The sequence below is a fragment of the Rhinolophus ferrumequinum genome, chromosome 18, assembly GCF_004115265.2.
Source record: "Rhinolophus ferrumequinum isolate MPI-CBG mRhiFer1 chromosome 18, mRhiFer1_v1.p, whole genome shotgun sequence".
In the NCBI taxonomy this organism is placed as follows: domain Eukaryota; kingdom Metazoa; phylum Chordata; class Mammalia; order Chiroptera; family Rhinolophidae; genus Rhinolophus; species Rhinolophus ferrumequinum.
Window position 1 is genome coordinate 20,602,368 of NC_046301.1, and position 27,177 is coordinate 20,629,544.

A 27,177-nucleotide genomic window follows, 5' to 3' on the forward strand; every position below is an offset into this window, starting at 1 on the left:
TATGTTTGGTAAATGTGGTTTCTGAGCTTTTTAGGAAGAGTTGACTTCTGTCTCCTTTTTTTTGCAAACCACAACTTGGCCTTCAAGAAACATGTAGCACTTAGTTTTTTTTTTGTAATTGGTCAGCAGCTCATCATTAAATAACATGGGTAGTTTGTGATCATGTCAGCCTTACTCATCAAAAATCCTTAGTTAAAGGGGCAGCAGAAAGAAGGAAATAAGTAAATTAAAAGATAGATATAGATAGATAGATAGATAGATAGATAGATAGATAGATAGATAGATAGATAGATAGATAGATTTGGGAAGGGGTAGGAGAGAATACTCAAAACATTTCATTGTGTTCTAGTAGGTAATGAGCTTTTTATTCTTATGTCTCCCATTATTTTTGATCTTTAACCCAAAGACTTTGCTAGCTATATTCTCCTCTGAACCACAGAGTACTGAATGAGAGTATTTTCTCAATTCTTCCAAGGTGTTAATTTTAAGAGCTGTAAAGGCTGAAACTTTACTCTGCAAACAACCATATTTGCCTGTGGTGGTTTCATGGATGCTAACAGAGGACAAGGGACTCCGGGTCACAGCCAAAGGACTCTGCCAGTCACAGCAATAGTACAGTCAGAGGAGCACTTCCCCAAGTCCCAGTGTCCCCAGGGTGATACCCCTAGGCCAGGTGACACCTGCATGTGGAGTGTTATAGGAGGGGAGCCCAGAGCTTAGGAAACCCAGATCTTTTATGATGGGCAGTAAAACCTGCTCTTTGCTTCCAGGGAGACATAATGTATCTTCTAAGGTTGTTTGCTCTGTAGTCTTCTAAGGCAGCCAGTCCCTCTGCTCGTCATATGTGCAAAAACAGGAGAGATGCAACACCATAGGTAGCTAGGACCATTCTAGATGTATAGGAGAGGTATTCATTCATTACGTACCTGGACACCTTAGGGCTTAATTCTCTCCTAAGGCCCAGGTTGAGAAAAACTGTTAGACCTTTGCTACGAGCTGCCATTTGCAAAATACCTAGTTCTCCTCTAAAATGTTTTAAATCAAAGAAGGGAAAGAGAATATCAGAATTCTCTTGCAAAAGTAACATTTTCCTCTGCTGCTTTGTTGAGAAAATGTAAATATTGTATTTTAAAGAAAGAAATTAAAATTTGATTCTTATTAACACACACACACACACACACACACACACACACACACACCCACCCCTACCCAAATTCTGGAAAGTAGGAGATGGTTTATATAAAAAAGCTCATGCTTATAATTGCTTGGCTTCAAAAAATATGGGCAGTTTGCTTTTGGGAGACACCTGTGAATTATACCATCATCCGACCTCTACTGAGGTGAGAACTCACTTTTAGGTCTTGAGTATATATTTTTTTAACTACTTCTTGCCTCATCCCATTCTTTCCCAGTGGAAAAGCCTTGAAAGTTTCTTGTATCCAGACAGTTCTGTTTCCCAAACTTTGTTTGGCTGCGTGGATCTCCTCTTTCACAGGACTTCTGATTGATTCTTTACGTGACTTTTTATGCTGCCTCTCTAGAGACAATTTCCAGACTTGTGTTTTGATCCCTTTCATGAATATCCTAGCCTGCAATGTTTGTGCCCCCGTGGGATTCTGAAATCCAGAGAAGTACTAGTTGAGGATTCTGAGATACTGTGGGGAAAGACCCAGGAACTTAAATACAGAAACTGAAGTCTAAGTGGCAAGTCAGACAGGTTATCCTGGTGAACCAGTTAGTACTGGATCACGTAACACACCTATATGTTGAACAACTAGAAAAAGATGATAGAGCAAAAGCCCAAAAAGGCTAAGGTTGAGAAATTGGCACTGGAAGGGGATGCTGATTCTGAGTTCTGCTTTGGGACAGGATGGAGAGAGCCCAGCTAAGGGACAGGTCCTTACCTTCTGCATCTGCCATTCTAACAATTCTTTCATTTTTCCAAAAGTGGTATTTGCCCTTTATAAAAAAATCCAAAACACTTTTTACTTATTATTTTTTAAGAAAGATGTGAGGATTACACAGATAATAGCTATAAAGGCTACCATCTGCTTTTTAAAGAGCCTTATAAATACAGTCGCATTGTTGCGTTATCTTCACCCTGTAGCTGTCCTCCCTCTCAGCAGATGGATGGCCATCATTTAATCGCTTGACTATTTATTGAAAATAAATATTGAAAATAAATATAGAAAGTGTTGACAGGGGTGTGGCAAGACGTCTCATCTTCCACCACCACTAGCCTCCAAGCACCTTGAATAATTGCTGGGCGATAAAATGGCAATTGTTTGGCTCAGGAGGTCTTAAATTCTCCCTCAGAGCTTCACTCATCCCTTCCCCTCCTTTCCTGATTAGTAAGACACCATTTAAAGTTCATTTTCTGATAAAAGAATGGAGTGACTTCTGCTGCTGGTAATAGACATCCCTTTGAGATTTATGGGTCTCTGTGCTGGGTGTGAAATAGGTTTTATGATTTCCAAATGAATGGCTGGAGAGGGAAGACGTAAATATGCTGTTCAAAGAATAATGGTTTTTTTACATGTGCACCTGCCGCCCCTTGCTGATCAAAGGATAGGAAACCGTCTGTGTACTAAATATCTATCACGACAGTTGTGTAATATTTTAGGTACCTGGTTTATAAAATCCAGTTTTAGTTTTAGAAACATCAGAATTGGTTGCTTGGATGTTGGTTGAACGCTTCATGTGCCTAGCACTCTGCCTGGCCATGTGAGAGCTACAAAAAGAGCTAAAGAAGTGCTCATGCCCCAAAGACGAGAAATATCTGACACCATCACAGAACAACTCATGCCAACCTGCCCTCCCTTTTATCAGTGTGATGGGACGTCAGAGAAAGCGTATGACTGAGAGAGGCCAAAGTAGAAATACTGGGGCAGGCCAGCCTGGAGCGGAGCTGAGGAAGAGACAGCTGACCCAGTAGAGACGTGGGAGAGCCTGAGAGCTGGCAGAGTTGAGGACTGAGCTGTGGGGTTAGCCAGGAGACCCCTGTGGTAACACTGGCATGTAGCAGTGAGAATGGGATCATCTCCGATAAGGAGAAGGGAGAGGAAAGAACAGCCTGGGAGTTATTTGAAGTGAAAATGCACAGACCTTGGTGTTAGTTTTGCTAGAGAAGAAAGAATCAAAAGGGAATGCCCAGGAATGTGGAAGGACAGGAAGCAGCTACCCAGGAAACTGGTTTTCGCCAAGAGGGTGAGTTTGAGGTAAAGAGCATCTGAGTGTATCGGACACAATATGTATGTGCCGAAAATGGGATTGAAGAAGCCGAGAAACTTCAAGCACTGTGCTTTTCAAGTGAGCTTCTTATACCACAGTCACACGCCTCCAGTTTTGAGATCATTGAAGGGTGCTGTAATTCAGATCAGCACGTATTTACTGAACTCTGCCTTCATGTTTAGAGGCCCCTCCAGGAGTCTGTTCACTGACCTTTTGACATTATTTTTTATCTGCGAATATTAGTGGAGGCTCTGGTCACAGAGGTTTTTGCTGTTCATCAGTTTCTCCTTTACATGCTAGTCGTGAGGGATCGTGAGTCTCAGTGGCACTTTTTTTCTGAGTTGCTACATGTATATGACCAGATGAAAGAGCTTGAAACATTCCAAGACCACATGGTGAATTTTTAGAGCCATGTAGGTCATGAGGTTGACTGAAAATTCTTAGGACCTTCCTTATAAGCAGAAAACATGAACCCCTTAAAAGTCCAGGCAACTATTTTGGGCACCTATTCTCAGTGTCCTAATTATTGAACTGGTATGGTGCTGGATTGGACAAGACGAGATCTCCTTCTCCACAAACCTGGAGAAGTGCAATAAGGCATCTCTAGTTTGGGGGCGTGCCTCTCGGGGCTACAGACTTGGGAGGATGTGGAGAGGACTCTGTCCCTTCTGGTCATTGGGAGAGAGCAGGGAGCCATTATCCTGGCTAGTTAGGATCGGGGTAGTGCATGTTTGGGGTTCTGTGGCCTTTATACGATTAAATCCTGCTCTTCAAACTTCCCCCTTAGCCCAAGCCAGACCCGATCATCAATGGTCCAGTGGCTGAACCCACAGTCTCCAACCACACCAAGCTGCACCCCAGCTGGGACGCCTCCTTCACCTAAGTTGTCACCTTGCCCCTTTTCTCTTCCTGCCACTGTAGCAGACAAGCCACCGGAAAGGTACGTGGTTTGGACCGTGAGGTAGGATATGGCGGCAGCACACGGAAGCCGCTCAGTCATGCTGACGGGTCCTTGTGTTCTCTGAGGAAAAGGCCAACTCCGGTTCTTCTGTCCCCTCCCCCGAATACATTTACAACCTTGTCTCGGCGCAGTGCCTCGGTTCAAGAGCAAGAATGTTCTTAGGAAAAATTTACCTTATGTCAGACCTGCTTGAACCCACTCTTTTTGGTGCAGATTTTGAACTTAATAAAACCACTTATTTCAGAAGAACTTCTTGTATACGAATATAATAAAGCATGTGCTCTGTTTGAAAGGAAGGTCAGCTGGACACTGAAGATAATAATTACGACAGCCATGTCGTGCAGAGGGCCAGAGGTGCTGGCCTTGAGCAGACCCTTCCTCCGGGGTGGTGGACTGAAGCTCTTCTTACCATGACTGGCTCCCCACAGCCACCCCAAGTGCAGTGAGGTGGGACACGTCCCTCTGCTTCAGTTTGGCTCACAGCGTGGTTACTGTCCCTCCCCAGGATGCTCTGTCCCCACCAGCACACCTAGAACGTTTTGACAAGTGGTGAGAAGCTGAGCCTGATACGGCTTTTAGGAGCAGGTGTGAGGGGGTCTAAATAAAGAAGACCTAAGTTAGAACACTAAGCCCTTTTCCAGAACGGCATGAAAGCTGAGCAGTGTAGACAGATCAGTGTCTGCACACATTGCTGAAGCCACGTAGGATGTGTGTGCCTCTGTCTTTCCACTGCCGGGTCTTCTGTCTCAAGACACGGGTGCTTTACCTAATAGATAAACGGAAGTACTTAGGAAATAAACACATCCTGTGATTCTGATGATGCTGAATGATGGGGAAGGCCATCCTGCTGGGTGGAGAGGAGAATTAGGTGAAGAGGTTTAGTGAAAGCTGCTCAGAGAGGCTCCCTAAAGAAAGATTTGAATTTGAAACCCATCATTTACTTGAAAATCAAGTGCTGTAGTGTTGCCTGATGTTCACTTCCCTGCTAATTCTTTTGTGGATGGAGTTGTCCCACTGGGGACATAGATAAATGAGATTTGGGCCACGGGAGATGGAGGGCAGATGAGGTTACTCTCTCCCAGTGTCTCCACATTTTAATTTGTGTCCTTCATGCTCCTTTCTCAGCATGTCCAGTCGGAAGGCTCGGGCGGTGTATCCGTGTGAAGCAGAACACAGCTCGGAATTATCTTTTGAAATAGGAGCGATTTTTGAGGACGGTAAGTTGTCCGTGGGAGCTTTGTGGTGGGATATGTTCTGTCCCCCTCACATGTCAGCAACCCAGAGCAAGCAGCCACTCGTTGTGGTGGTGTCAGGAGCATAAGCTTATCCCTTGACGCCTTGGACAGGAGAGAGTTGGCTCATTTGGCTCCCAGGAACTGGACGTCCGCGGGCGGTGCAGGGGCGGCCGGCATCCCACGTCTGCCTTAATCTTGGTGCTTCTCCAGCCCTTCTCACTCTTGTGGGTCTTCATCCAGGACATCTGTCTCCTGGAGTAAAGAAGCTGGTGCCGCTTGGAGTCAAGGATTCTTCTGATTCACATCCTTTGTTTTTGTCACCCAGAGCGTCCCCAAGCAAACCACCCAAATGCTCCAGGTTTGCCAAATCTGAGATACCGAGGAGTGCTATTATTGAAAAACATGTGGTTTGTAATTCCCTTCCTATCCCTATGCTGTACGTGGTTTCTGCTGATTTGACTAGTATGCGGATCTTTAGCTGTGGGGATTGACTTTGCACACGGAAACAAGTGTGCAGACTTTGAAGGTTTGATTCATCACACACAAGCATTTAGGAGCTGTGCCTGGCTTAATGTTTCACAAATTCCTCCTATGGTTGAGTGTGTGTCTCTCCGCCACCCCCTCGATTTCTTCCTTCTCCAGGCCTGCTCTGCTCATTATGACATTCACTGGTTGCTGTGGAAACAGTGATGTCATGTGTGGGTGGAGCTGCCCAGAAGAGTTCTGGGGGAGCAGTGAGAACCTTAGGTGCTTGGACAGGAATGGCTGATTAGCCAGAATGTTTGGAATATATGGAGTATATCAACACGATGCATAGCGGTATATTGTCAGTAATGCAGCACTTGCTGGGGATTATTTTTTTAGAAAGCAATTTGCTTCATTTAGAAGAGATTTCTGTGTATGCGTGTGATATGTATGCTTGAGAGCCAGGGACTCCTGATAGTGTCAGAAAACAGACAATAACAGAAACCTCACGTAATGACAGAATTATACTTTGTGGAGAAATTTTGCTCTTGGAGTAGAAGGAAGATCACTCCTGCTACCAGAACACCTATACACGCACTTTGGCGAGGAGAGTGTGGTAACTCCGCTGCCCTCCTCCAGGCCTGTCACATATCGGCACACCACATGGCAGGAGGGAAAGCTGAGAGGGCAGTATTGAAGGCAGCCATTTGCGAGAAAGAGACGCGCGTCTTTTCCATGATAGTGATTTTGGGGGGGGTTTGTTTGGGAGCCTCGGAAACCCTTCCACAGTATTGTTTGGGAGACAGTGACCCGGGTAGAAGGTGTGTCTATTAGGATGCCTTTAACTGCAGTGACAAAAACTGACACAAGTGGCTAAATCAGTCATAAGAATGGATTAGCTCACCCAGTAGTAAGTCTGGAAGGAGGGCCCCCCGCCACAGTGTTGGTTAATTTATGTTCTCAAAGTCCAGAGCATTTCTACGTCTGCTGAACCGTCTGCTGAACCGTTCTCAGCTTTGGGGAAGGGGCGTCTGGCGTCTCTCGTGGTCACGGTGGCTGCCACAGTTCTAGGCTTCTTGGTCGCACTCATCTGCAGCAGGAGGGGTGCCTTATCCTTGTGTTCCTTTTCTTTACGAACAAGAAAAGTTCTCCAGACTTCTTTCCTAGTTTCCCTGCCCTCACGTCTCCATAGCCAGAACGGAGTCATAGGAGTCTGCTCACCCTGAGCCTACTGCCAGCAAGGACGTTGTTCATTCGGAACCACGCTGGGCACAGATGTGCCTCCTCTGGGCCCACACACATGTGAGGGAGGGCCAGGCCCTCAGCCAACCCCAGTTCTGCCCGTGTGGATAATGGGAAAGGCCAATAGGTGGCCGACACTGGATACTGATGTTCTCCACCTCTGAAGTCCCTAGGGGACTTGCAGGAGTCTGTGTAAAAAAAAAAAAGTGTGTGTGACTGTTTATATATGTGGGTGTATGTGTGTTTCTGTTCACAGACACGTAGGTATATATGCACATACACACCTCTACACACCAGTTTCTCAGTGTGATTTTGGAAGCGAAGAGTGATTGATAGCAGGTAGCTATGGATTGTCAACTCTGGAGTTACTTTGTCTGAGATCAGACCTTGGCTTGTCTGCTTTCTGTGTGGCTCTGGACACGTTCCTTAAGTTCTCTGTGCATCACATGCTTCAAGGATGTCCACAAGATGGATGGTGTGTCAGGGCAGCATTTTGGGCCTTGGAAAGGAGGGCTTTGAGTACGTCACCGACCTCTGTGGATGGAGGGTGTTGCCGGCCGTGGAGTTGCAGTTGGCCCGCTGTGGCACAATCCTCTATTGGTTGAGCCTTTAAGATACACAGTGATCCAGTGAATTCACAGGGAGCAAGAACTTGGGGGCATTTTGGTAAAAAATTATTTCTCTTCCTTTTCAGTGCAAACCTCGAGGGAACCTGGCTGGCTAGAGGGGACTCTGAATGGCAAGAGGGGTCTGATTCCACAGAATTACGTCAAGCTGCTGTAGCACCTAGCCTGTGAACCCCACAGGGACCCTGGAACCCCAAGGACTGGCCGGGGGGCAGGGAGCTGCCTTCTTCCTCCTGGGCGGAACCCACAGCCACCTGGACACACATACTGGCGCTCCAGGGGTGGGGAGGGGCCAGTGCACAGATCTGTGGAGCAGGAGAAGACTGTCAGGACTGACGGAACGGACTGGTCATTTGTCAAGCCTCGGGACATGGGATTTTTATCCAGTCTGTAGAGAAGAGGGAGGCAGGCGGTCTTCTTCTTGCCCAACCTCCCCTACTGGCGACCACACCACCAGACACCTCCCTGCACGCCTGCTGCTGAGCTTTCAAAGGGAGCTGTACTTGTATTGTTTGCAGGGTGGCTCGCGGCCCTGGCGGACGTGGTATGGAGGGGCTGCTGCTGGCCATCAGGGGCCTTAACTGGTCTAAACCCAGAGGGCAGCTCAGAGGCGCTCCTTTCCCCATGGCCGCCCTGGGATCCCATGCTCACTTTACTTTGAGAACACCGGCATATTTATAACAGGCTTCTTCTAGGTGTTTCTCACCTGTGTACTGCTTCCCAGACACCACTCTTTTGCCCCATAGTCTCTGTAAATGAAATAAAATGTAATTTACTATTTGATGTGTGTCTAATGTGGAGAAGACTTCCCTCTGTAGTGTTTTCTGATTTGCCAGCTGGTGGATGGAAACTTATTTTCCTCTGATGTTGACACACACTCACAGGTAGAATTTATTCACAAGGATCCTTGTTTATTTGCAGCACGGTATGTTCCTGAGGCCAGAGACCCTCCCCGACGTTTGAAATCCTGGAGGGCGTCCTCCAGCCACCTGAACAGGCCTTTGTGCCATGGCCCATGTGAGCCCCGACAGGGAGGGAGCAGGATGGGGCTTGCCCCTCTGTGGTTTGTGTGTGAGCTGCAGTGTACTGTGGTGGCCAGCCCTCCTGACTTGCTGGACCGGATGACTCTGTCCCCACCGCACCCTGCCCTTCCTCTGTTTTCCAGGCCTCAGTGCTAATCTCTCCATCTGGATTAAGCTGGTCTTCAAGGCAGCCTGTCAGGCATCCAGACTCTTCCTGGAGGAGCTTCGGCCTTGACCCTGCACGTGATGGCACCCCAGCTGGGGGTGGGCCCTGCTGCCCTCCTCCCTGGTTCTTCTCAGCCTCTGCTCCCAGGCACAGACTCAACCAACCTCGGGGCCCGAGGAGGCTTCTTGGTCCCTGATCTGGAGTCCTGGGGACGTGGAGCTCATTTTTAGGGGCCTCGGGGTTCTGAAGCCAGCCCTGTCCCAGGACCTTAGTGTGTTTCTCTTCCCCACAGGAGGTGCCTGTCAGACTTCTCTCCAAGGAATTTGTCACAGGAAGGCTGTGTCTGTCGTCTCTTCCCCAGAGGGGTTGATTCAAGTGTTTGCTGGTTATCAGGTTTGAAGTCATGTTACTTGGACCTTGTAGCGTGTCAAGTTTGGGGTCAGGGTGTGTACAGGGAAATGGACCTGGTGAAAAACGTCCATGTTGCACATAACAATGGGGACAGTCCTAGTGTAATATAATTTAGAGCACTGAACTGTGGGCCCCAGGGAGGGCACTGGGACTGCGGACGAGCCCAGGGCCACGGGACACTGGCCAGCCCTGTGCAGCCCAGCTTGGCCAGGGCCTGGGGGTGGCACTACCCCCAGTGCCACCTGTTTGCCATTTCCTGCCGTCTCTGCTGCTTAGGGATGTAGATGGGAAACTTGGCTTATGAAAAGAGGTTACTCGTGTGTCCCACTTTAAGAAAGTCCTCTGCAGAAAAATGCAAATGTGGGCAGTTACAGCGAACTCTGGTCGGCACGGGGCATGGTTTCCTGGCAGGATTCCTAATTGATGTATCCCCACGGGGCATTAAAAAATAAGACCCACCATACCAGGACTTGATTTGTTTGCTTGAGGAAGGTTTCCATCATTCACAGTGAGGTGCACTCAAACTGCTATTACCCCCAAATTTCTGTGACCCCCAAAGTGTGTTTACCACTACTTACCTGGTCAAGGAAATTGCCCCTCTGTCTGGCTATCTGTGTGGTTTGGGAAAATTAAATTAACTCTGTGATTCTCTTCCAGCCTCCTACAGAGAAGATGATACCCAGAGGTGGCAATGACCTAATACGAGTAGCACGCCCAAGGCATAGTACATGCTCAGTTAATGGGAGCTGCTAATCCCTGTGTTATTTCTACTGTGATTGTCACTTGCATCTTTGTCATTGGGGCCATTTGTGTTCTGCAGGCTGGCAGTGTGGCAGTAGTGAAACCTTAGTACAATGCTGGCTGCTCTCACAGGGTTCTCACAGCCCCAAGCCCTGCAGAGCCCTCCTGAGGTTATGCCGTGAAGAACAGGGTAACACAAAGGGTGTTTTTCTCTGTGAATAGGACAGTGGGGCCAGGCTCACCAGGGTCTCCAGTCGGGGAGCCTCCCCCAGAGTAGACTTAGTAATGGAATTGTGAGATGTTCTCTTACTTTGGCAAGTCATAGTTCATTTCCCCAGGAGAGAAACGGGGGTATATTGTGTCCTGTGTTTTTGATGCATCTGTGTGGTTGATGCCCTGAGCACCTGCCAAAGGTTGCCTGAGTGGCGGCCCCACCTCTCTCTGGCTCTGGCCCCGCAGCCCCTGGCTCGGCACCAGCTGCAGCTGTTTAGAGCAGGTCTGCAGCCTGTGTTCACCCAGAGGCACAATGAGGGGCTTTTTGGGCAAAAGAGGACACTCAGATTTTGTGTTTCCTGTTTGCAGTGGGGCTGTGGGGCCTGCATCTGATGGTGTCATCCAGGGCCTACCCCGGTGGTGTCTGTGCCTGTAAAGGAGATGCCAGGTGAGAACAGAGCCAATACGCCAATACGCCTGTGGGGCCTGACCTTCCTTCCTGTGTAGTAGCAGAAACGTCTGCAGTTCCCGGTGGAGATGGGGAAAGCGGGCTTGTCTGAGCCAGCGATGGGTGTTTAACTCATTCTTTCCTTACAGTGACTAACTGAGCCAGGAGAAATGATCCTATATTATAGATGAGAAAGTGGAGGCACTCGAGCAAAGAGCTTTGTTCGAGTTCCATAGGCTAGGCACACATTCTTTCTGCTGCACCGTCTTTCCTCTGGGGGCCCGTAGGGGATAATGGCTGTTCTGGATTGAATTTTAATCCCACCCCATCCAAAATTCGTATGTTGAAACCCTAACCTCAGAATATGACCTTCTTTGGAAACAGGATCACTGCAGGTGTAATTAGTTAAAAGGAGGTCAGTAGAGTTGAGCCCTAATCTAATGTGACTGGTGTCCTTATAAAAAAGAGAAATTTGGACACTGAGACAGGACACGCATAGAGGGAAGACAGTGTGAAGACACACAGGGAGAAGACGGCCATCGACGAGCCACGGAGAGAGGCCTGGAACAGATCCTTCCTCACGGACCTCAGAAGGAACAAACCCTCCGACATCTTGACCTCAGGCTTCCAGCTGCCAGAACTGGGAGCCAATGCGTTCCTGTTGTTTAAGCCACCCAGTTGGCATCACCTTGCTGCAACAGCCCCCAGGAATTAATACAGTGGCTAAGAGTAGGTTTTGAGTTAAAAACAGCCTATTTGAATTCTGTTTTTACGGTTTTTAGACCGTGGTGACCTTGGGCATGTTAACGTGACCTCTGTGCTTCCGCCTCCTTTGGTGAAGTGGAGAGAGCAGTATCAAACTTACTGGGGTGTTGTGGACAAATGGTAATGAAGGTTAAGTGCCTGGAGTTTGCGTGGCAGTAACTACGGTTTAGTAAATGGAGAAGAGGGAGGAGGCAGCCGACAGGTACAGTGGTTAGTCTGTCCCCCTTCTCATCTTCTAGCCACACCCTGCTTCTCTCCAGCGTCCTTTCTCCAAAGCCCATCCCTTGCTCTTCCCTCTGCCCTGCATTGCTTGGCCTTCCCGCTCCTTCCCAAGGACGCACTGTGCCGCTTTAACTTCGGCCTTGTCTCTCTGTTCCCCGTTCACCTCAGAGCTGGCCCCTTCCCACCTTCTGACTCATTCCCCCCTCAACTCTCTCAAAGGCAATCTCAGTGGCTCCTTCCTCGGCTGCGTGTTTTCCGTGTCTTTCTGAATCTTCCTGAGCCATGTGACATTCTTTCCTCCCTGCATGTTGGAGGCTGTTATTCCAGGAGAGCGTCCCCAGCTGCTATCCTGCTCCTACCTGTGCAGATGTCTTCTCAGGTGTTGTGAGCACTCTGTTCCTTGACTGGCCTGGGCAGTAATTTATCATTACCCCAGGTGGGTAACCTGGAACATTGTCCCAGTGCTTTTGTGTCTGGCTAAAAGGATGCCAATGGACTGGTTGGAAGAATACCTTGGAGAGCTCTCTCCTACAGGAAAGGTCAACTTGATCGGAAAGCAGGCTTCTGCTTTTGGCCCAACAGGAGACCTACACTCTGGACGTGGGCAGGAAAAGCATGGCATTCATGGAGGCAGCTCAGTGCCATGTGTTGGTGTCTGGATTTCTCCTTCCTCAGAGGGTTTAGCCCCTGAACAAACATTGCAGGTGGAGCAACTCACAGAGTGTGAGCAGCGTGGTCCAACCAAGCTCATGCCGGTTTTCACAGGAGCCAGGACCCTCTCTGGACAGGCTGGCCTGGGCATGGAGATCAAAGAAATGTGTTTCTCAGACCATGAAAACTTGGAAACCGCTGTCTTGGCAATGTAAATTCTATGAAATAAAATATCTGAGTAATTGCTAGTAGGCTGATTTAATGCTCCTGCATTTCACCGCTCCCTGATCCATGCCCCTTTTTTGAGCTCGCCCTCCCCTGCCGACTCTAGGCTTGACCTTTTTGGCCAATGGGACAGGAACAAGCTTGACACATCAGAGGCCGGAACAGTGTTATACCTGTCCACTGCCTGTTGTAGCGCATTGCCTCCACCAGGAAAACATGCCCAGGCTAGTCCAATGGAGAATGAGAGGCCACATGGAGCAAATCCATCCTAGCTAGACCTGGCGGCTACTGGCTGACCACAGATGCATGAACAAGCCAACTCAGCCCAGCCTGGCTCAGATCAGTAGAACTCACCTAGCTAATTCAAACTCAGGAGAAATAATCAATGGCAGTTGATTTTAAACCGTTAAGTTTTTTTGCGGGTGTTACAGCTAACCACCTGCTATTCTGCCCCATTATTTACTTTGCTTTCGATACAGTCTTGGTTCCTGCTGGTCATTAAGATAAAATCTTAATCTTCTCTTACCCAATGTTGTTTGGGAAGCCAGTGTTTTATTTCCAAGAAAAATGCTGCGCTAACATTGGATGACTTGAAATTAAAGTGTCAGAGATACTTATATTAAAGCTATTTTAGTCTCTGTACACTTACAGTTTATCAAAACGTGTATTAGAGCTGACTTTAGCATAAAGGGACAATATTTTCTATTTGCTGGAAGGGCATTCAATGAAAAGAAGCAAACCAACCCCTAACTACATATATATCACAATGCATAATTTTTACTGCTCTGGCCTACAGTGGCTGGCTGCCTCAGTGGCAGAGGCTTTGTTCGTAGCTGACTCCTAAATGTGCAGCTGGATTCTTTGGGGCCGAGGGCACTTTTGCAAATTCTTAGAAATATGGTCCTACTGGACCTAAGCCTGAGCCTGCTCTACTCCGGAAGGGCACCCACTTGAATCGTGGTGCTGACTGGTGTGGCCTGCTAGTCTCAGTGTGCTCACAGCCCAGCATGGCTTTTATTTCAGGTTAGGGTCTCTCTGTGAAAAGCTATGATCCCCAGTAGGTCCAATTCCACAAAATTCAAGGTATTAAATTAACCGTCATTTATAGATGTTTTACAAATGTGTGCATGCAATGCTAGTCTTTTAATTTTTTTCCCTGTGCGGAAATGGCGGGGTTTAATGGCTCAGTGGTGTTCCAGAAATATATCTCTTGTGTTGAAGTGAAGTTGAATTTGACTCTCAAATAGTCTTCTCTTTCTGAAAGCAAATGGTTTGTATGATTGCCGGTTAAATGATACATTAAAAATGTCGTTATGCACTGCAGAAAGCCCTCTGGGTCAATGACAGACCGCATACATGATGGTGGTCCCTAAGATTATAATGAAGATGAAGACTTCCTATCACCTAGTGACATCGGGGCCATCATAACGCTGCTGTGTAATGCATGACTCACGTGTTTGTGGTGATGCTGGTGGAAACAAATCTGCCGGTTGTATAAAAGTATATCGCATTTACAATCATGTGCCGTCCGTAATACTTGGTAACGATAGTAACTGTTACTGATTTATGTATTTACTGTACTAGAGTTTTATCATTAAGAGTGTACTCTTTCAACTTATGTAAGAAAAAAAGTTTGCTGTAAAGGTGTACGCCATGTTACGCCAGCAGCAGCCTCAGACATCGTGTTTACCGTGTCTCTTGATTGCATCATTTTCTCTTGTGTTTGATCTAATCTCATGCTGTCTTACAAATTTAGTGTAGCCTGAGGGTACAGTGTTTATAAAGTCCACAGTCACGTACAGTAACGACCTGGGCCTTCCCTTTCACGCACCGCTCCCTGACTCACCCAGAGCAACTTCCAGTCCTACAAGCTCCATTCATGGTAAGCGGCCCATACAGATGTACTATTTTTTAAATTTTTTTGCATTGTCTTTTTACTGCACCTTCCTGTGTTTAGATATATATTTAGATACACAGATACCTACCACTATCACAATCGTCTGTAGTAGTTAGCACAGGACAGGATGCATAGGTGTAGCCCAGGAGCGACAGGCTAGGCCATCTAGGCTTGTGGACATGCACTCTGTATTGGCACAGCAACGAAACTGCCAAATGATGTGTTTGTCAGAACGCATCCCTGTTGTGCATGACGGCACTTGAATTTATCTTGTGGGGAAAAATGTTTCCTAATTTTAAAATGAGCTGCTAATTGCTTACTTTTGTGGTCCACATTAAATGAGTGGAATGAAGAAGAGGAGCCTGTAAGGGGAGTATGAGAAGCGTCATGGCTGCTGGAAGCTGAATCACTTGAAAGCCCACGAGGACTGTGGGTGAGAGAGGAAAGACTGCATGGAGAAGAAACCTGGAGTCAGAAGGGGCACCTTGTCTACTCAGGTAAGTCTCAAAGTCTGTAAAATGGACAGGCTTTCATGCAGTTGGGAAGATAAATGAGGGCAGTGCATAAACAGTGTTTAGCAGCTACACGATAGCAGTTATTGTCTTAAATTTTACAGGGTATTTTAGTGACCAAATATTAGCAGTAAGAAAGAAGGCACTAATCAGTCCTAGAGAGTATAGTTACCATGCAACTAACACAAGGCTCTTTGTAACATGGGGGAAAAAAACCTGTTACTCCGTCTCGGATGTAGGCAGAAGCACATAGAGTCAAGATTTAGAGGGGCACAAAATCCAGGAGTCCCCATAGACATTTCAAATGAACTGTTTCCAAAACAACAGGTGATTAAAGTAAAGGATTTATTGTAATCTGCTTACAGTCCTTTGCAAAGACAGACATATGTTTTTGCATAAAGATATAAATTGCTTCATTTTAAACTAATTTAGTATTTTTTAATTATATGAAGAAGTTCTGGTGAATTATGAATTGTACCAAACCAAGATTTTTTTTTTTAAGAGCAATGTGGTACAAAAATAAGAGCAGACAGACAATTTGGAGTGGGACAGGCATTCAACAGTGAATTTAGAATATGGCTTTGCTGTTTAATCAAGCAAAGTTACCCGGAGACACACAGAGCCAGTAACTTTGTTAATACAAAAAGCTGATGCAGACCGTCTCCATCCCAAACCTGGTTACGTTGAAATTCTGATTTCATCAAAAGTCAGTCTGAGTCTGAGCTGAAAGCTGCTCTTGTGAGCCATTTCTTTTCTAGAAACTCCCAGTCTGCATGCTGTGTATTTGTCACCTTCCAAATGTGGCTTTCCTATTGCTGTGCATGTAAGTGCGTTGGCTGTATTTAAAGAGTTGCCTATAAATTAAATTCTTGAGATTGCAAATCAGGTAAGGAAAACTCCTCCCTCTGAGTGCAGCTTTCACAGGTTTCCCCTTGCATAAGGCAGGTGTCTTTGGAAAAGACAAGGTAATGTTGCCTGCATGGTGAACCCTGGAAAAAAGTGTGGGACCCAGTGCCACCTTCTCCTGGCCTTTGGGCTTCTCCAGCTACGGCTTTTAGGGTTTGAAAATAATGTGACTTCACTGAGTACTCGATGATTATCATCACTTTTAAAAGATTGATTTGGCCTCTATTCAAAGTAGTTTATTTAGTGCAATCACATTGTTAAGTTTCCCCAGAGATAAATGTCTGTGATTTGAGGCAAGAGAAAAGCCATAAATTGCATCAGTGCCAAACAGATTAATGAATTACAAATTTAGTGCCACTGTCTTGCTTATATGATCTGTATTTTTTTTTGTTTGTTTTTTCCTCCAAAACTGTTTGTGTATAAAATTTGTTGTTAAAACCTACCTTTAAAAATCTAAAAACCCTCTAACGATCGTGCGGTCTCCACGCCATTCTGATGGAACCGAGCCAATGTGCATCTTCCCAGTACGTCCCATAAAGACCTACATGTCCCCGTGACCGGTTCCAGAAGTGCAAAAACCCTTGCCGAGACCAGACATGAACATGTCACCTTTTACAGATGTACAGGGTGCGTGGACTTTTTTTTTCCCCAAAGGAGAAAGTTTGATTTTCTAAAATGGGATGAGAATCTGCTCACTGAGGCACTGCGTTTTTCCACAGTCCCACTCTCCTAGTGCTGATTCTGCTTCTTGAGGGAAAAGGAAAAGAGGCAGCTTTCCTAAAGCCGCACACTTCCAGGACCTTCTCCATGTGTGTGTTGTGAAGTGACACCTTCAGGGAGCTGCAGACAGCACAGCGATGGAAGCAGGAGGAAGCAGAAGCGGGAAACCGTGCTCAAGTCCCACGAACACCCCACGCGGGAGACCAAGGACGAAACGAAAAGGACAGGTAAAGTGGAAAGGCTTAAAGACAACTGAAGAGGTTTAAGTGTGGTTATTTACAACATAGACTGTAAAATGGTAAATTAGATATGAAGCTAAAAAAGGCACAGCTTTCCCTTTCTTAAATACACTGTAAACGGTTCATTAGGCATGCAGAACATTTCACTTTACAAAAAAAAAAATTTTTTTACTGTTTGTTTAGACAAGATAGTACTTAAATAGTCTCCAGCAAAATAGAATTCTTTCAAAAATACTTTCCCATTCATCCTATTAACCATTGAAGTTTTTTTTTTTTTTTTTCGTTTTGTCCATTTACAAAAGTTCCTTATACCTTATTTCAGGTCCTTCACAATTTATACATACAGTAATGTACAGCACAGCAAAAGACTGCAAAAAATTATTTGTAAAGCCAACACAATAGATACTAGAAATTAAAACCAAGGCATTTGTTTTACATCTTATCCATTCTAATTAAATAATAAATGGACGCTAAAGGGGGTGGATACCAGTGATGCAGAGAAAGGCGGGCAAGTAAGAGCCAGAGGGGGTGCTATTTCCCGCCACGTGCTCTTAGTACACAACAGGAATCTGTATAGACTTTTTTCTTTTTTTCTTTTTTAATAACAAAAGAATATTAATGCCCGATATAGACTATACGTTTTATGTGCAAACCAAGGGTAAGCTTTAAAAAGTCCATTAGTCCTTGAACCCTTTTAAAACAAGCAAACAATACCAGAAACTACATGGCATAGTTAAAACTTCCATCTGTTAAAATATCAAAATCAGAGTTATTGACTAGATATGGCTTTTCATCCAGAGGAACAGGAACGTGTTTCTAAGCGCTGGGGACTGGAGAGGGACGAATCCTTTGGACTGTTCGGGTCTCGCCAAATCCATGTCTAACTGCTTCCCAGCTCCAAACCCTTGATGTGACTTTAAAACTTGAGAAACTGTTGAACGAGTGTGAATCAACTATCACATGTTAAAAATATGATTTCTTGGGTCCTTCGTGGGTGTGGAATTACACAAGGAAACTTAAGGCAAAGTTCTTCTGCTAAGACATCTTCCGTCACTTCCTGTGAAAGTAAAGGGGCTTGGCGTTCCCGGATTCCACCTTTGGCAGCTGGTCACTGATGATCTCCACCAGCATGGCAGGGAACTCCACTTTCAGGGCCTGCGACTCTCGGAAGGTATAGAAGCAAAATTCCAACAAGTCACGCACCAGCTGCAACACAGACAGAGAGGGGACATGACACAGAGGCCGACTGCCATCCCCATCCCTGGACCACTCTGTGTTAAACTCGTGTGGAACGCAGAGAGCGACCTTTGGAACTCCAGCCAGGAAATCACGGTCAGTGAAGCAGCCTAATTCAATTCCTCAGTCTTTGGGGTGGGGGAGAGGGAGAGAAAGGTGCTCACGGCCCCTGGCCTGTGATAGGCCTCTCATGCAAAGAGGTGTTGTCACTTTAGGATTAGGTCTATCAATCAGTCACAACAGGGACAGTGGCAGAGTTCAGTGGCTGGGTTGCTTTCATCAAATTCTTATTTCTAAACATGTGAATTGGGTGCGGCAGGTATGTTCGGGTAGCTCTGGGTGTCCGTGATGGGCCTTCCTGAGGCCGTAAGGTGCGCTAGGGTGGAGGGCACGTGCTGGCGCAGGGCCCACATGTTGGATGCCCAGGGCAGTGAGCGCAGGCCAGAGCGCCCTAGGGGCAGGGGCTGTGCCCCGTTAGGCGTGACTTGGCCCTGCCCATGAAGCTGTGACAGTGGGGCAACCAGGACTTCGAGTGGCAGTCCCCTGGCCCTTAGCCTCCTTCTCACCTTCAGACTTCCTTCCCTGAGCTGGGGGCAGGGCTCAGACTTCTGTCATTTTCTTTGGATTTTTCCCCAGCTTCACTGAGATATACTTGGCATATAGAATACCTTTAAGGTGTACAATGGGTTGATTTGATACATTTATACGTTGTAAAATGATTATCTAACACCTCTGTCAGGTCACATAATTATACCATTTCTTTTTGTGGTGAGAATACTTACTTGGCAAATTTCAAGTATATAAGACAGTATTATCAGCTGTAATCCCCATGCTGTACATTCGATCCCCAGAACTCATTCTTATAACTTGAAATTTGTACTATTTGACCAACGTCTTCCCATTGTCCCCAGCCCCTGGTCAGCACCATTCTACTTACTCTCTGTTCTTGTGAGTATGGCTTTTTTAGATTCCACATGCAGTATTTGTCTTTCCCCATCTGACTTAGTTCACTTAGCATAATGCCCTCAAGTTCCATCCATGTTGTAGCAAATGGCAGGATTTCTTTCTTGGCGGACTAATACTCCATTGTGTGTATATATACTAACTATATATGCATCCATTCTCATCCACTTCCTACTGCAGGCGGATTTTGAGAGAGTGAGAGAAAGCATCAAGGAACATGTTTATGTCTTCTTGCCTGCCCAGCCATTTTTCCTACTCTGTGACTCAAGGACCTTTCTCATTTTCCTGGATCTGACCCACTCCCAATTCTGTAAGTTAAATAATAATAACAACCCACAAAGGCAGTATAGCATTAAGAGTTGCTATTCTATTTACGAGGAATATAATTTCGAATCACAAAATATACTTTGCTTTTTCTTTAGTTAATTCCATATTCCATTACGGGAGAAATGACTTTTGGTCATTTCCCACTGTAGTAAAGCATGCAATATTAATATTACATGTCATAAAAGCGATTCTGGTGGAAAACACATCTGTAACTTTCCCTCAGGATTTTTTAAAAACTCAATTAGCCAACTTAAATGGAGTTGGATAGTAAATAACTGTGTGGTAAAGGCCTTCATTACAAATCAGCCATCGAGAAAAATCTCACTGGGAAAAATATCTGACACTTCAGTTTGGGCCCACGCATGTCTTCTATCTGCCGTGCTGTTTCTCTAGATCAGTTCCAGGGACTGTGAGGGTTACCGAGTGTGCTGCACCCACAGGGTGTAGGGGCCAAATAAACTGGGACACAGCATGTGCACTGTCTGCTGGGCAGGCTCACACACAGCATTAGCTTTGTGAATGCTGGGCCCCAGTTTCCACACTTGTAAAACGGAGGGTGATAAGGGGTGTCGGAGAGGCCTGAAGGCCTGACCTGGAATGGAGGTGTGCTGCAGGGTGAAGCCTCTTTACTGCGGTTCTCCCTCTGGTGCCAAGCTCCTTCCACCATAACACACCGGTTTTCTCTATGGGACAGTTTACAGGAACCTGCTCTGCGTTATCGTCTATGACTTGGTCCCCCCTTGTATAAAGCGTGGGACAGGAGAACTCTTGTTTTCTGCCTTTCCAGGAAAGAAAAAGCAAATTAAGAAACTTGTCATCCCATTTTTTACTTTGGGGGGAGGGGCAGTGGCTGTGAAAGCTAAAAGCCACGCTGGTCCCTCCGTTGTAACGTGGTGCCACGAGTATGTCAGCAGTGCCAGCTGTCAGCCATGCCCTTTAGTGGGGGACAGCAGAGTCCTGAGTGCCAAAGCCATGTGGCCTAGGGCGAGAGCAAGCGTGGGGTCCCTCACGTGAGCCAGCCCAGTGACATCTGAAACAAGTTACTGGGCAGGGCCCCTTCAGGATTCTATCTGTAAATGGGCGGCAGCAATGCCAAGCCATAAATGCGATAGGAGATGCATAGAAGAGGATATCAATTCTTGCCCATGAGGCAGCATCTCTGTGAACTTGTGAATGGGGACAAAGCCCAGGCCTTTTCCTCCCTTGTCTGTAACACCCACAGCCATGTGTTCTCAGCACCGAGCATCGCCTAGGAGATGCTGAGCAAAGCAGAAGGGAGAGAGACCGGGGCCAGGGGCTCGGCTGTTTTTCCTTGCAGGTTGGCTGGGGACAAGTGTCCCAGACACTACTCACTAACCATGCATATTAACCTGGGCCTGGCATTTCCCACCCACCTCTGTTCCATGTTCCAGAGACTGAGAAAGCAGCTTGTTGCCAGTCATGAGCTGCTACCCAGAGCTTCTGTTTACAGTAATGCCTTGGCCAGCTGGGAACGGATGGGGCCTTGCTGGGGCGGGGGGGGGGGGGCATTGCCCTGGCAGCTCCAGGCCAGGTATCTGACCCTACGAACACTGAGAGGGAGAGGGCGCTGTCACCACCAGCCACTCTCAGGAAAGGGCTCTCTCTTGGGGTGGCTAGGACTCTCATGGGGCTGGAAGCTTGGGAAACCTCCGCAGCTGCTCGCAATCCTGCTGGGCCCAGCCTGCCCTGGGACAAGGCTGAAAACCTTTGCAAGACGCCAGCCAGCAGACTCGGAGCCAGGAACCGCAGGGGGTGACGTCAGGGATCATCTGTGAGGACCACAGCCAGGTGCCCCCGTCACGGGGTGAGAAATGGCCACGTTGGCCCAGGCGGTAGGTTCTGCCGCCAAGTGCGCGCCGCCCCTAGAGCCCTCCCACAGTCCTCTGCAGGCCTGACCTGACGCAGCCCCTGGGCCAGATCCACGAGCCCTGGCCCTTAGGACCTGTCTGAGGTGGGATGCTGCTACAGTAGAGGGACGCCGGCCCTGCGTAACATACAAGACACAGGAGAGGCGAAGCTGCAGGTGGTCTAGGCCTTGAGTTGGGCGAGAAAAACGGGCTGGGGAGGGACCTTGCCAGTCAGCAGACACTGGCAGCTGCGCCAAATGGCTGCGTCACGGTGAAGTGTCTTAACACATCTGCATGGGTGTCTCCTAGGTGTCAGCCTGGTGCAATGCAGGGGTGCACGTGGAGAAACCCAGCAGGCAGGGCCCCTGCCCGAGCCCAGAGAAGCCAGGAAACAAGAGTACACTCAGGTACGGCACACAAGCCCTCACTAGATGCTGTCCCCAACTGCCTCTGGGGCAGGACTGGCTACTGCCCCCAGTGCAGAAAGTTGGCAGAGACAGGCCAGGCTGTGGTCACACCCTGGAAGGTGGCGCTGCATCACTAAATAGTATCTACTTAGGGCCCAAACCACTGTTCCCCCTGCAAAGTCGGAAACTAACAGCGAGGAGCGGTGTTCATCCGCGCCTGCCACAGGCCTGGTGTGTGGTGGGGGAGAGCCAGACCTTCTCAAAGGCCACCTTTTAAATCACTCAGGACGACTCTGTGTGGACAGCCCTCCAGGGATCATCCAGAAGTTTCCTTGGCCCCACGGCATGGAATCATGTTTTAAAAATGTCACTCATTCTCTTCACATGATGTGAGTAGAGGCTTTTTCTACTGTTGCCCTCCTCCCTGCGGTCACCTCCCAGGCCCCAGGCCTCCTGGGAGCCCCGGCCTAAGATCCCTTCTCTCTGCTGAACGCACAGATGCTATATTTTGTGTGTAAGTTCCTTGCCAATTAGTGGCAGAGCCAGGTGACACCATCTCTGCTTTATGCTGTGGTTCACATCTCTCACCGCTATAACCTTTCCCACTGGCAGCTCCTTACACGGCCTGTGAGCTCCTCGAGGACGGGAACCACCCATGCAGCCACGCAGCTCCCAGGAGAGGCCCCTTCCCGCAATCTCTGAGCAGGTAAGGAGCTGAGGCCCTTGCTCCTCTGGCTTCTTCCAAACCCTTCCGTGCCCAGGAATAACTTAATGCAACAGTATTTGTTTTTATGGTGCTGGGTTGCTAGTTTTAGTCAATGAACCCAAACAAAAACTGGGTAATATAAATGGGCATCGTCATTTTAGTGGCACCAATAATACAAAACTCAGTATGTGAAGCGAACCTCCTCTATCAGTACACAAAGATAACCCCTTTTATCGTTTCCTGTCGTCCGATTTCCTTCCTCTTGTTTATGTTGGGTTTTAAGGTGACTTCATATGTATGCCATGAACCCCATTCCTGATCGCTGTGGTCAGCGGGATGGAAGTGGGAGGGTGGTCATGGCGCCCGAGATAAAAGCTCTCCGCTGATGGCCTGGCAGCATGAATGCCTTAATTGCAACGAGACAAGTAGCCAGGCCTGGTCTGCCATCTCAACATTGATTCCCACTGGCCTTTCCTGGCAACACTAGGCTAGATGGAGAAGCAAGAACCCTAATAATAACCAGTAAGGGTCCTACAGTAGTAGGAATCAGAAAGAGTCTTGTGCGAGGACTCTTCATTCTGTACAAAAATGCATCTGTTGGGATCACAGAGGTTTATTTAGCTAGACCCTCAGCATGATTTATCCAGCCCAATGGGCCACAGCTGTCAGAGGAGCCTGGGGAGGTCAGAGTGGCTGAAGACATTTGCTGGCTCTGACGAATGAAGCCATCAGGCTCTCTAGTGCCTTTTCCCCACTCTCCCTGAGTCATCACCCAGAGCCTCTCCCCCTGCCCAGCTCACGTCACAAGCAGTGGCCTCTCAGGGTGCCTGCCAAGCAGGGAGGGTCTGCTGCTACTCTTCTAGGGCTGTATAACCACTGAGCGGGGACGGAGCACCTGAAGGACAGCTTTCCTGGAGTGGGGTCCCCTGCGCTTTCAACAGCATGTTCATTTCTCAGAAGTTATCTGCTGACTCTAGAACTCGCACCTAATTAGGATCAAGCTTTTGTCTGAAATGAGCACAGCAGGGAGGTTTGAAGCTTTAGTTTCAAAGATCAGAATTTTAGCAGCTATATTATGGGGTTAGAGGCAAAGATACAGAGCTTCAACTCCGAATTCTGTTACAGTAATAGAAATGGCCAGCGACTGATTATATAGTCCAGGTGTTCCTGCAATTGCCTTGTGGCCACCGGCAAGTGTCGTGCAGGGATTATATAAGGAGTCTGGACTTCATTCAAAACCTGCATCCAGCATGGATGACATAGGTGGGCTATGACATGCTAATAACTCGGTGCAAAAGACCCCAGACTTAACAGCCTTTGTTTCCACACCCCGAAGTACGTATAACCTTTAACAACACAGTGGAACCACTGCTCTGCTGAGTGTTCCTGGAAAGCTCTCTTAGAGGCTGCCCTTAAGAGAGTCCTAAAGGTCTCCTACATGTGACGGGGAGAAAAGAATCAGAAAGATGCCATCAGGCGTGACGGCAGCGCAAGGTGGTTCCTCCTTTTTGACCCCGCGCCACTTCAACAAAGACTTGGACATCCATCCATGAACAAAAGTGCCTTTGTGTGATCCTATACACCAGGGAGGAGTCCTGCCTGCCCTGCATCCAGTACCAGGTAAACATGTTATTATGAGCTGTGGAGCCAGCAGAGCAGTGCACCTACCACAGCCTTGTACCACAGTCGGGGAGAAACCTAGAGAGTGCTAACCTGGGCAGATACCCATAGACAAGATGGCAACTGCAGAAATCCAGCCTTCCCTGGGGGAAATTCCAGCACGTCATGGGAGAAGGAAAAAAAAAAGTTCGGATGCAGTGGAGACAACTTGACCAGCAGCACCCCTGCCCAAGGCAACAATGGACGGGGCTGAACTATTGGGGTGGCAGGCACAGTGAGTGCCCTGGCTACTCTAGGGGTTCAGCTGGAGAAGCCCCATTCTCTTCATCAGGACCTCCTGACTGGGGGGAGGAAGGAGATTGGAAAAGAGGCAGATAAGTATATAAAAAGGCATTAAAGGAACAACTAGGTTCCTTGCTGACTGTGTTCAGTAGGAAGTCTACCCATGAGCCTCTGGCATCACAACACCTGGGAATCTCCCTACTGGGTCTGCAGACACCCCCCAATGCCCCACCTGCCAAATCCACACCTACCTCACTCTGTGGTGGGCTCTTTATGTGCACTTCAAGTATTGAGGCAAGAGCAAGACCCAGTAGGGAGTGACCCCAGAAAACAGCACAGGGTCAAGGGAGAAACCACTAACTTAAACCATAGCACCACCTTCTGGAAAACAAGAGTCTTCCAGCAGCCAGCCTGGTGAGTGGCAAGAACCAAAGACCTAAAAAACTTAAGACCTCTGCCACAAGGGGGAGCAAGGCAAGAGTTCTGAGTACCCATACAAAGGCAGAACAACTAGATAACATCAGCACCAATAAAGAGAATACTAATTTGAAGACAACTAGCAAAGATTTAAGGAGGTATCTGCAACTTGAAATGAGAGCAGCAATACAGAAATCCAATGAATGTTAACAATCATGGAAACATGTCATCATCAAACGATAATTTCTAATAACTAAGTTCAAAGCCATGTAATTTTGTGATCTTGCTCATGAAGAATCCCAAATCTCCGTTTTGAAGAAACTGAATGAGCTAACAGAGAACTCAAATACAATTCATGAAAAACTATAGGTTCAAAATGACATATTTACTGATAATACAGAAATCATAAAAAAAGAACCAGAAATTATGGACCTGAGGAACTCAATGAGTGAAATGAGAAATGTAAAACAGAGCATCTGTGATAGAGTAGAGCACGTGGAACACAGACTAAGTAAGTTAGAGGATAGGAATCGTGAAATAACCCAGTTAGAGGAGAACAACAACAAAAAAGAATGAAAATGAGTAAAGAAAGCCTATGTGATCTACGGGATGTCATCAAAAGAACAAGTATTAGAATAATTGGGATTCCAGAAGAAGAGAAGGGGTAGGCAGTTAATTTAAAGAAATAATAGCTGAGAACTTCCCAAACTTGGGGAGAGAACTGAATATGCAAGTTCACAAAACTAATAGATATCCTATTATCTCAATGCACAAAAGACCTTGTCAAAAATTAAAGATGAAAGAATTCTAAAAGCAGCCATGGGAAAAAAGATTATAACCTACAAAGAAACCCCCATTAAATTATCAGTGGATTTCTCAGCAGAAACCCTACCGGCCAGGAGAGAATGGGATTAGATATTCCAAGTATTGAAAGAAATTGCCAGCTAAGAATACTCTTTCTGGCAAAGTCATCCTTCAGCTATGAAGGAGAAATAAAGACTTTCCTAGACAAACAAAAGTGGAGACAGTTCACGACCACTAGGCCTGCCTTGCAAGAAGTGATGAAAGGAGCTCTTCAAGCTGAAATAAACAGATGCTAATCAGAGACATGAGAATATGCAACACAATGGTAAATAGATTTAGAAAACTCGAATTCTGTGGGAGGATGCTGTTAACCATTTAACTCTCGTCAAGCTCAAAGGAAAAGAGTATCGAGAATAATCACAGCTTCTGTAATTTACTGATATACAACATAAAGAGAGGTAAACAATGACATCAAAGATGTAAGGGGGAGTATAAGAGTGAAGCTTTTAGAGACAATTTAAGTTGCTGTCAGCTTAAAATGGACTGTTTTATCTATGGGGCGTCTTACCGTGTTTCCCCGAAAATGAGACCGGGTCTTATATTAATTTTTGCTCCAATAGATGCTTAAGGGCTTATTATGTTTACGGGGTGTCATCCTGAAAAATCATGCTAGGGCTTATTTTCCAGTTAGGTCTTATTTTCGGGGAAACATGGTATATAAAGCCTCATGGTGACCACAGAGCAAAAACCTAGAGTAGATGCACAAAAGATAAAAAAAGGGGAAACAGAGCATATCACCACCGAAAATCAACGATTTACAAAGATAGATAGGCTGAAACAGATGAAAACAAACAATGGAAATACAAACCAGTGAGAAAAAGTAAGATGGCATTAATAAGTCCTTACATATCAATAATAACTCTAAACGTTAATGGATTGAATTTGCCAATTGAAAGGCACAGAGTAGCTGGATGGATAAAAAAGTAAGACCCAACTGTATGGTGCCTACAAGAGACTCACACTTTAAGGACATACATAAGCTCAAAGTGAAGGAATGGAAGAAGATGTTCCATGAAAATGAAAACCAAAGAAAAGTGGAGGTAGATACTTATGTCAGACATAATAGATAGACTTCAATCCAAAAATGGGCATGAGAGATACAGAAGGTCAGAATATAATGACAAAGGGGCCGATTCATCAAGAAGATACAACAGTAGTAAGGGACTTCAATACTTATGTTCATCCAGACAGAAAAATCAACAAGGAAACACTGGACTTGAACCATATACTAGGAAAAATGGACCTAGCAGACATGTATAAACACATTTCATCCAACAGAAGTAGAATACATACTCTTCTCAAGTGCATTGGAACATTCTCCAGGATAGACCAGGGCACAAGACAAGGGCACAAGACAAGTCTCAGCAAATTTAAAAAGACTGAAATTATACCAAGTATCGTTTCCGACTACAATGATATCAAACTAAAAATCCCAAAGAGGAGGACTGAAAAAAATCTACAAATATGTGGAAAACAAAATACTTCTGAACAAGCAGTTGGTCCGAGAAGAAATCAAAAGGGAAAAAACAAACAAAAACAAAAACCCATGAAAATGGAAACAAAATATTCCAAAACCTATGGGATGCTAC

At 46.6% G+C, this 27,177-nt stretch overlaps 2 protein-coding genes across 5 annotated transcripts in view; one reads left to right on the top strand and one right to left on the bottom strand.

Moving 5' to 3' along the window:
* ARHGAP10 (Rho GTPase activating protein 10) overlaps positions 1-8,538 on the top strand; it is a 251,677-nt gene extending 243,139 nt beyond the window's left edge. For all 3 annotated transcript variants that reach the window (XM_033135263.1, XM_033135262.1, XM_033135265.1), the window contains 3 exons: positions 4,019-4,171; positions 5,318-5,409; positions 7,829-8,538. In XM_033135263.1, the coding sequence (XP_032991154.1) occupies positions 4,019-4,171; positions 5,318-5,409; positions 7,829-7,917 (334 nt within the window). In that variant the 3' untranslated portion in view covers positions 7,918-8,538. The remainder of the gene's footprint in view (positions 1-4,018; positions 4,172-5,317; positions 5,410-7,828) is intronic.
* A 6,823-nt stretch (positions 8,539-15,361) lies between these two features.
* NR3C2 (nuclear receptor subfamily 3 group C member 2) overlaps positions 15,362-27,177 on the bottom strand; it is a 309,474-nt gene continuing 297,658 nt past the window's right edge. The window contains exon 9 of one of the 2 annotated variants that reach the window (XM_033134524.1): positions 15,362-18,104. In XM_033134524.1, the coding sequence (XP_032990415.1) occupies positions 17,949-18,104 (156 nt within the window). In that variant the 3' untranslated portion in view covers positions 15,362-17,948. The remainder of the gene's footprint in view (positions 18,105-27,177) is intronic. The other variant, XM_033134523.1, reaches the window with a different exon arrangement.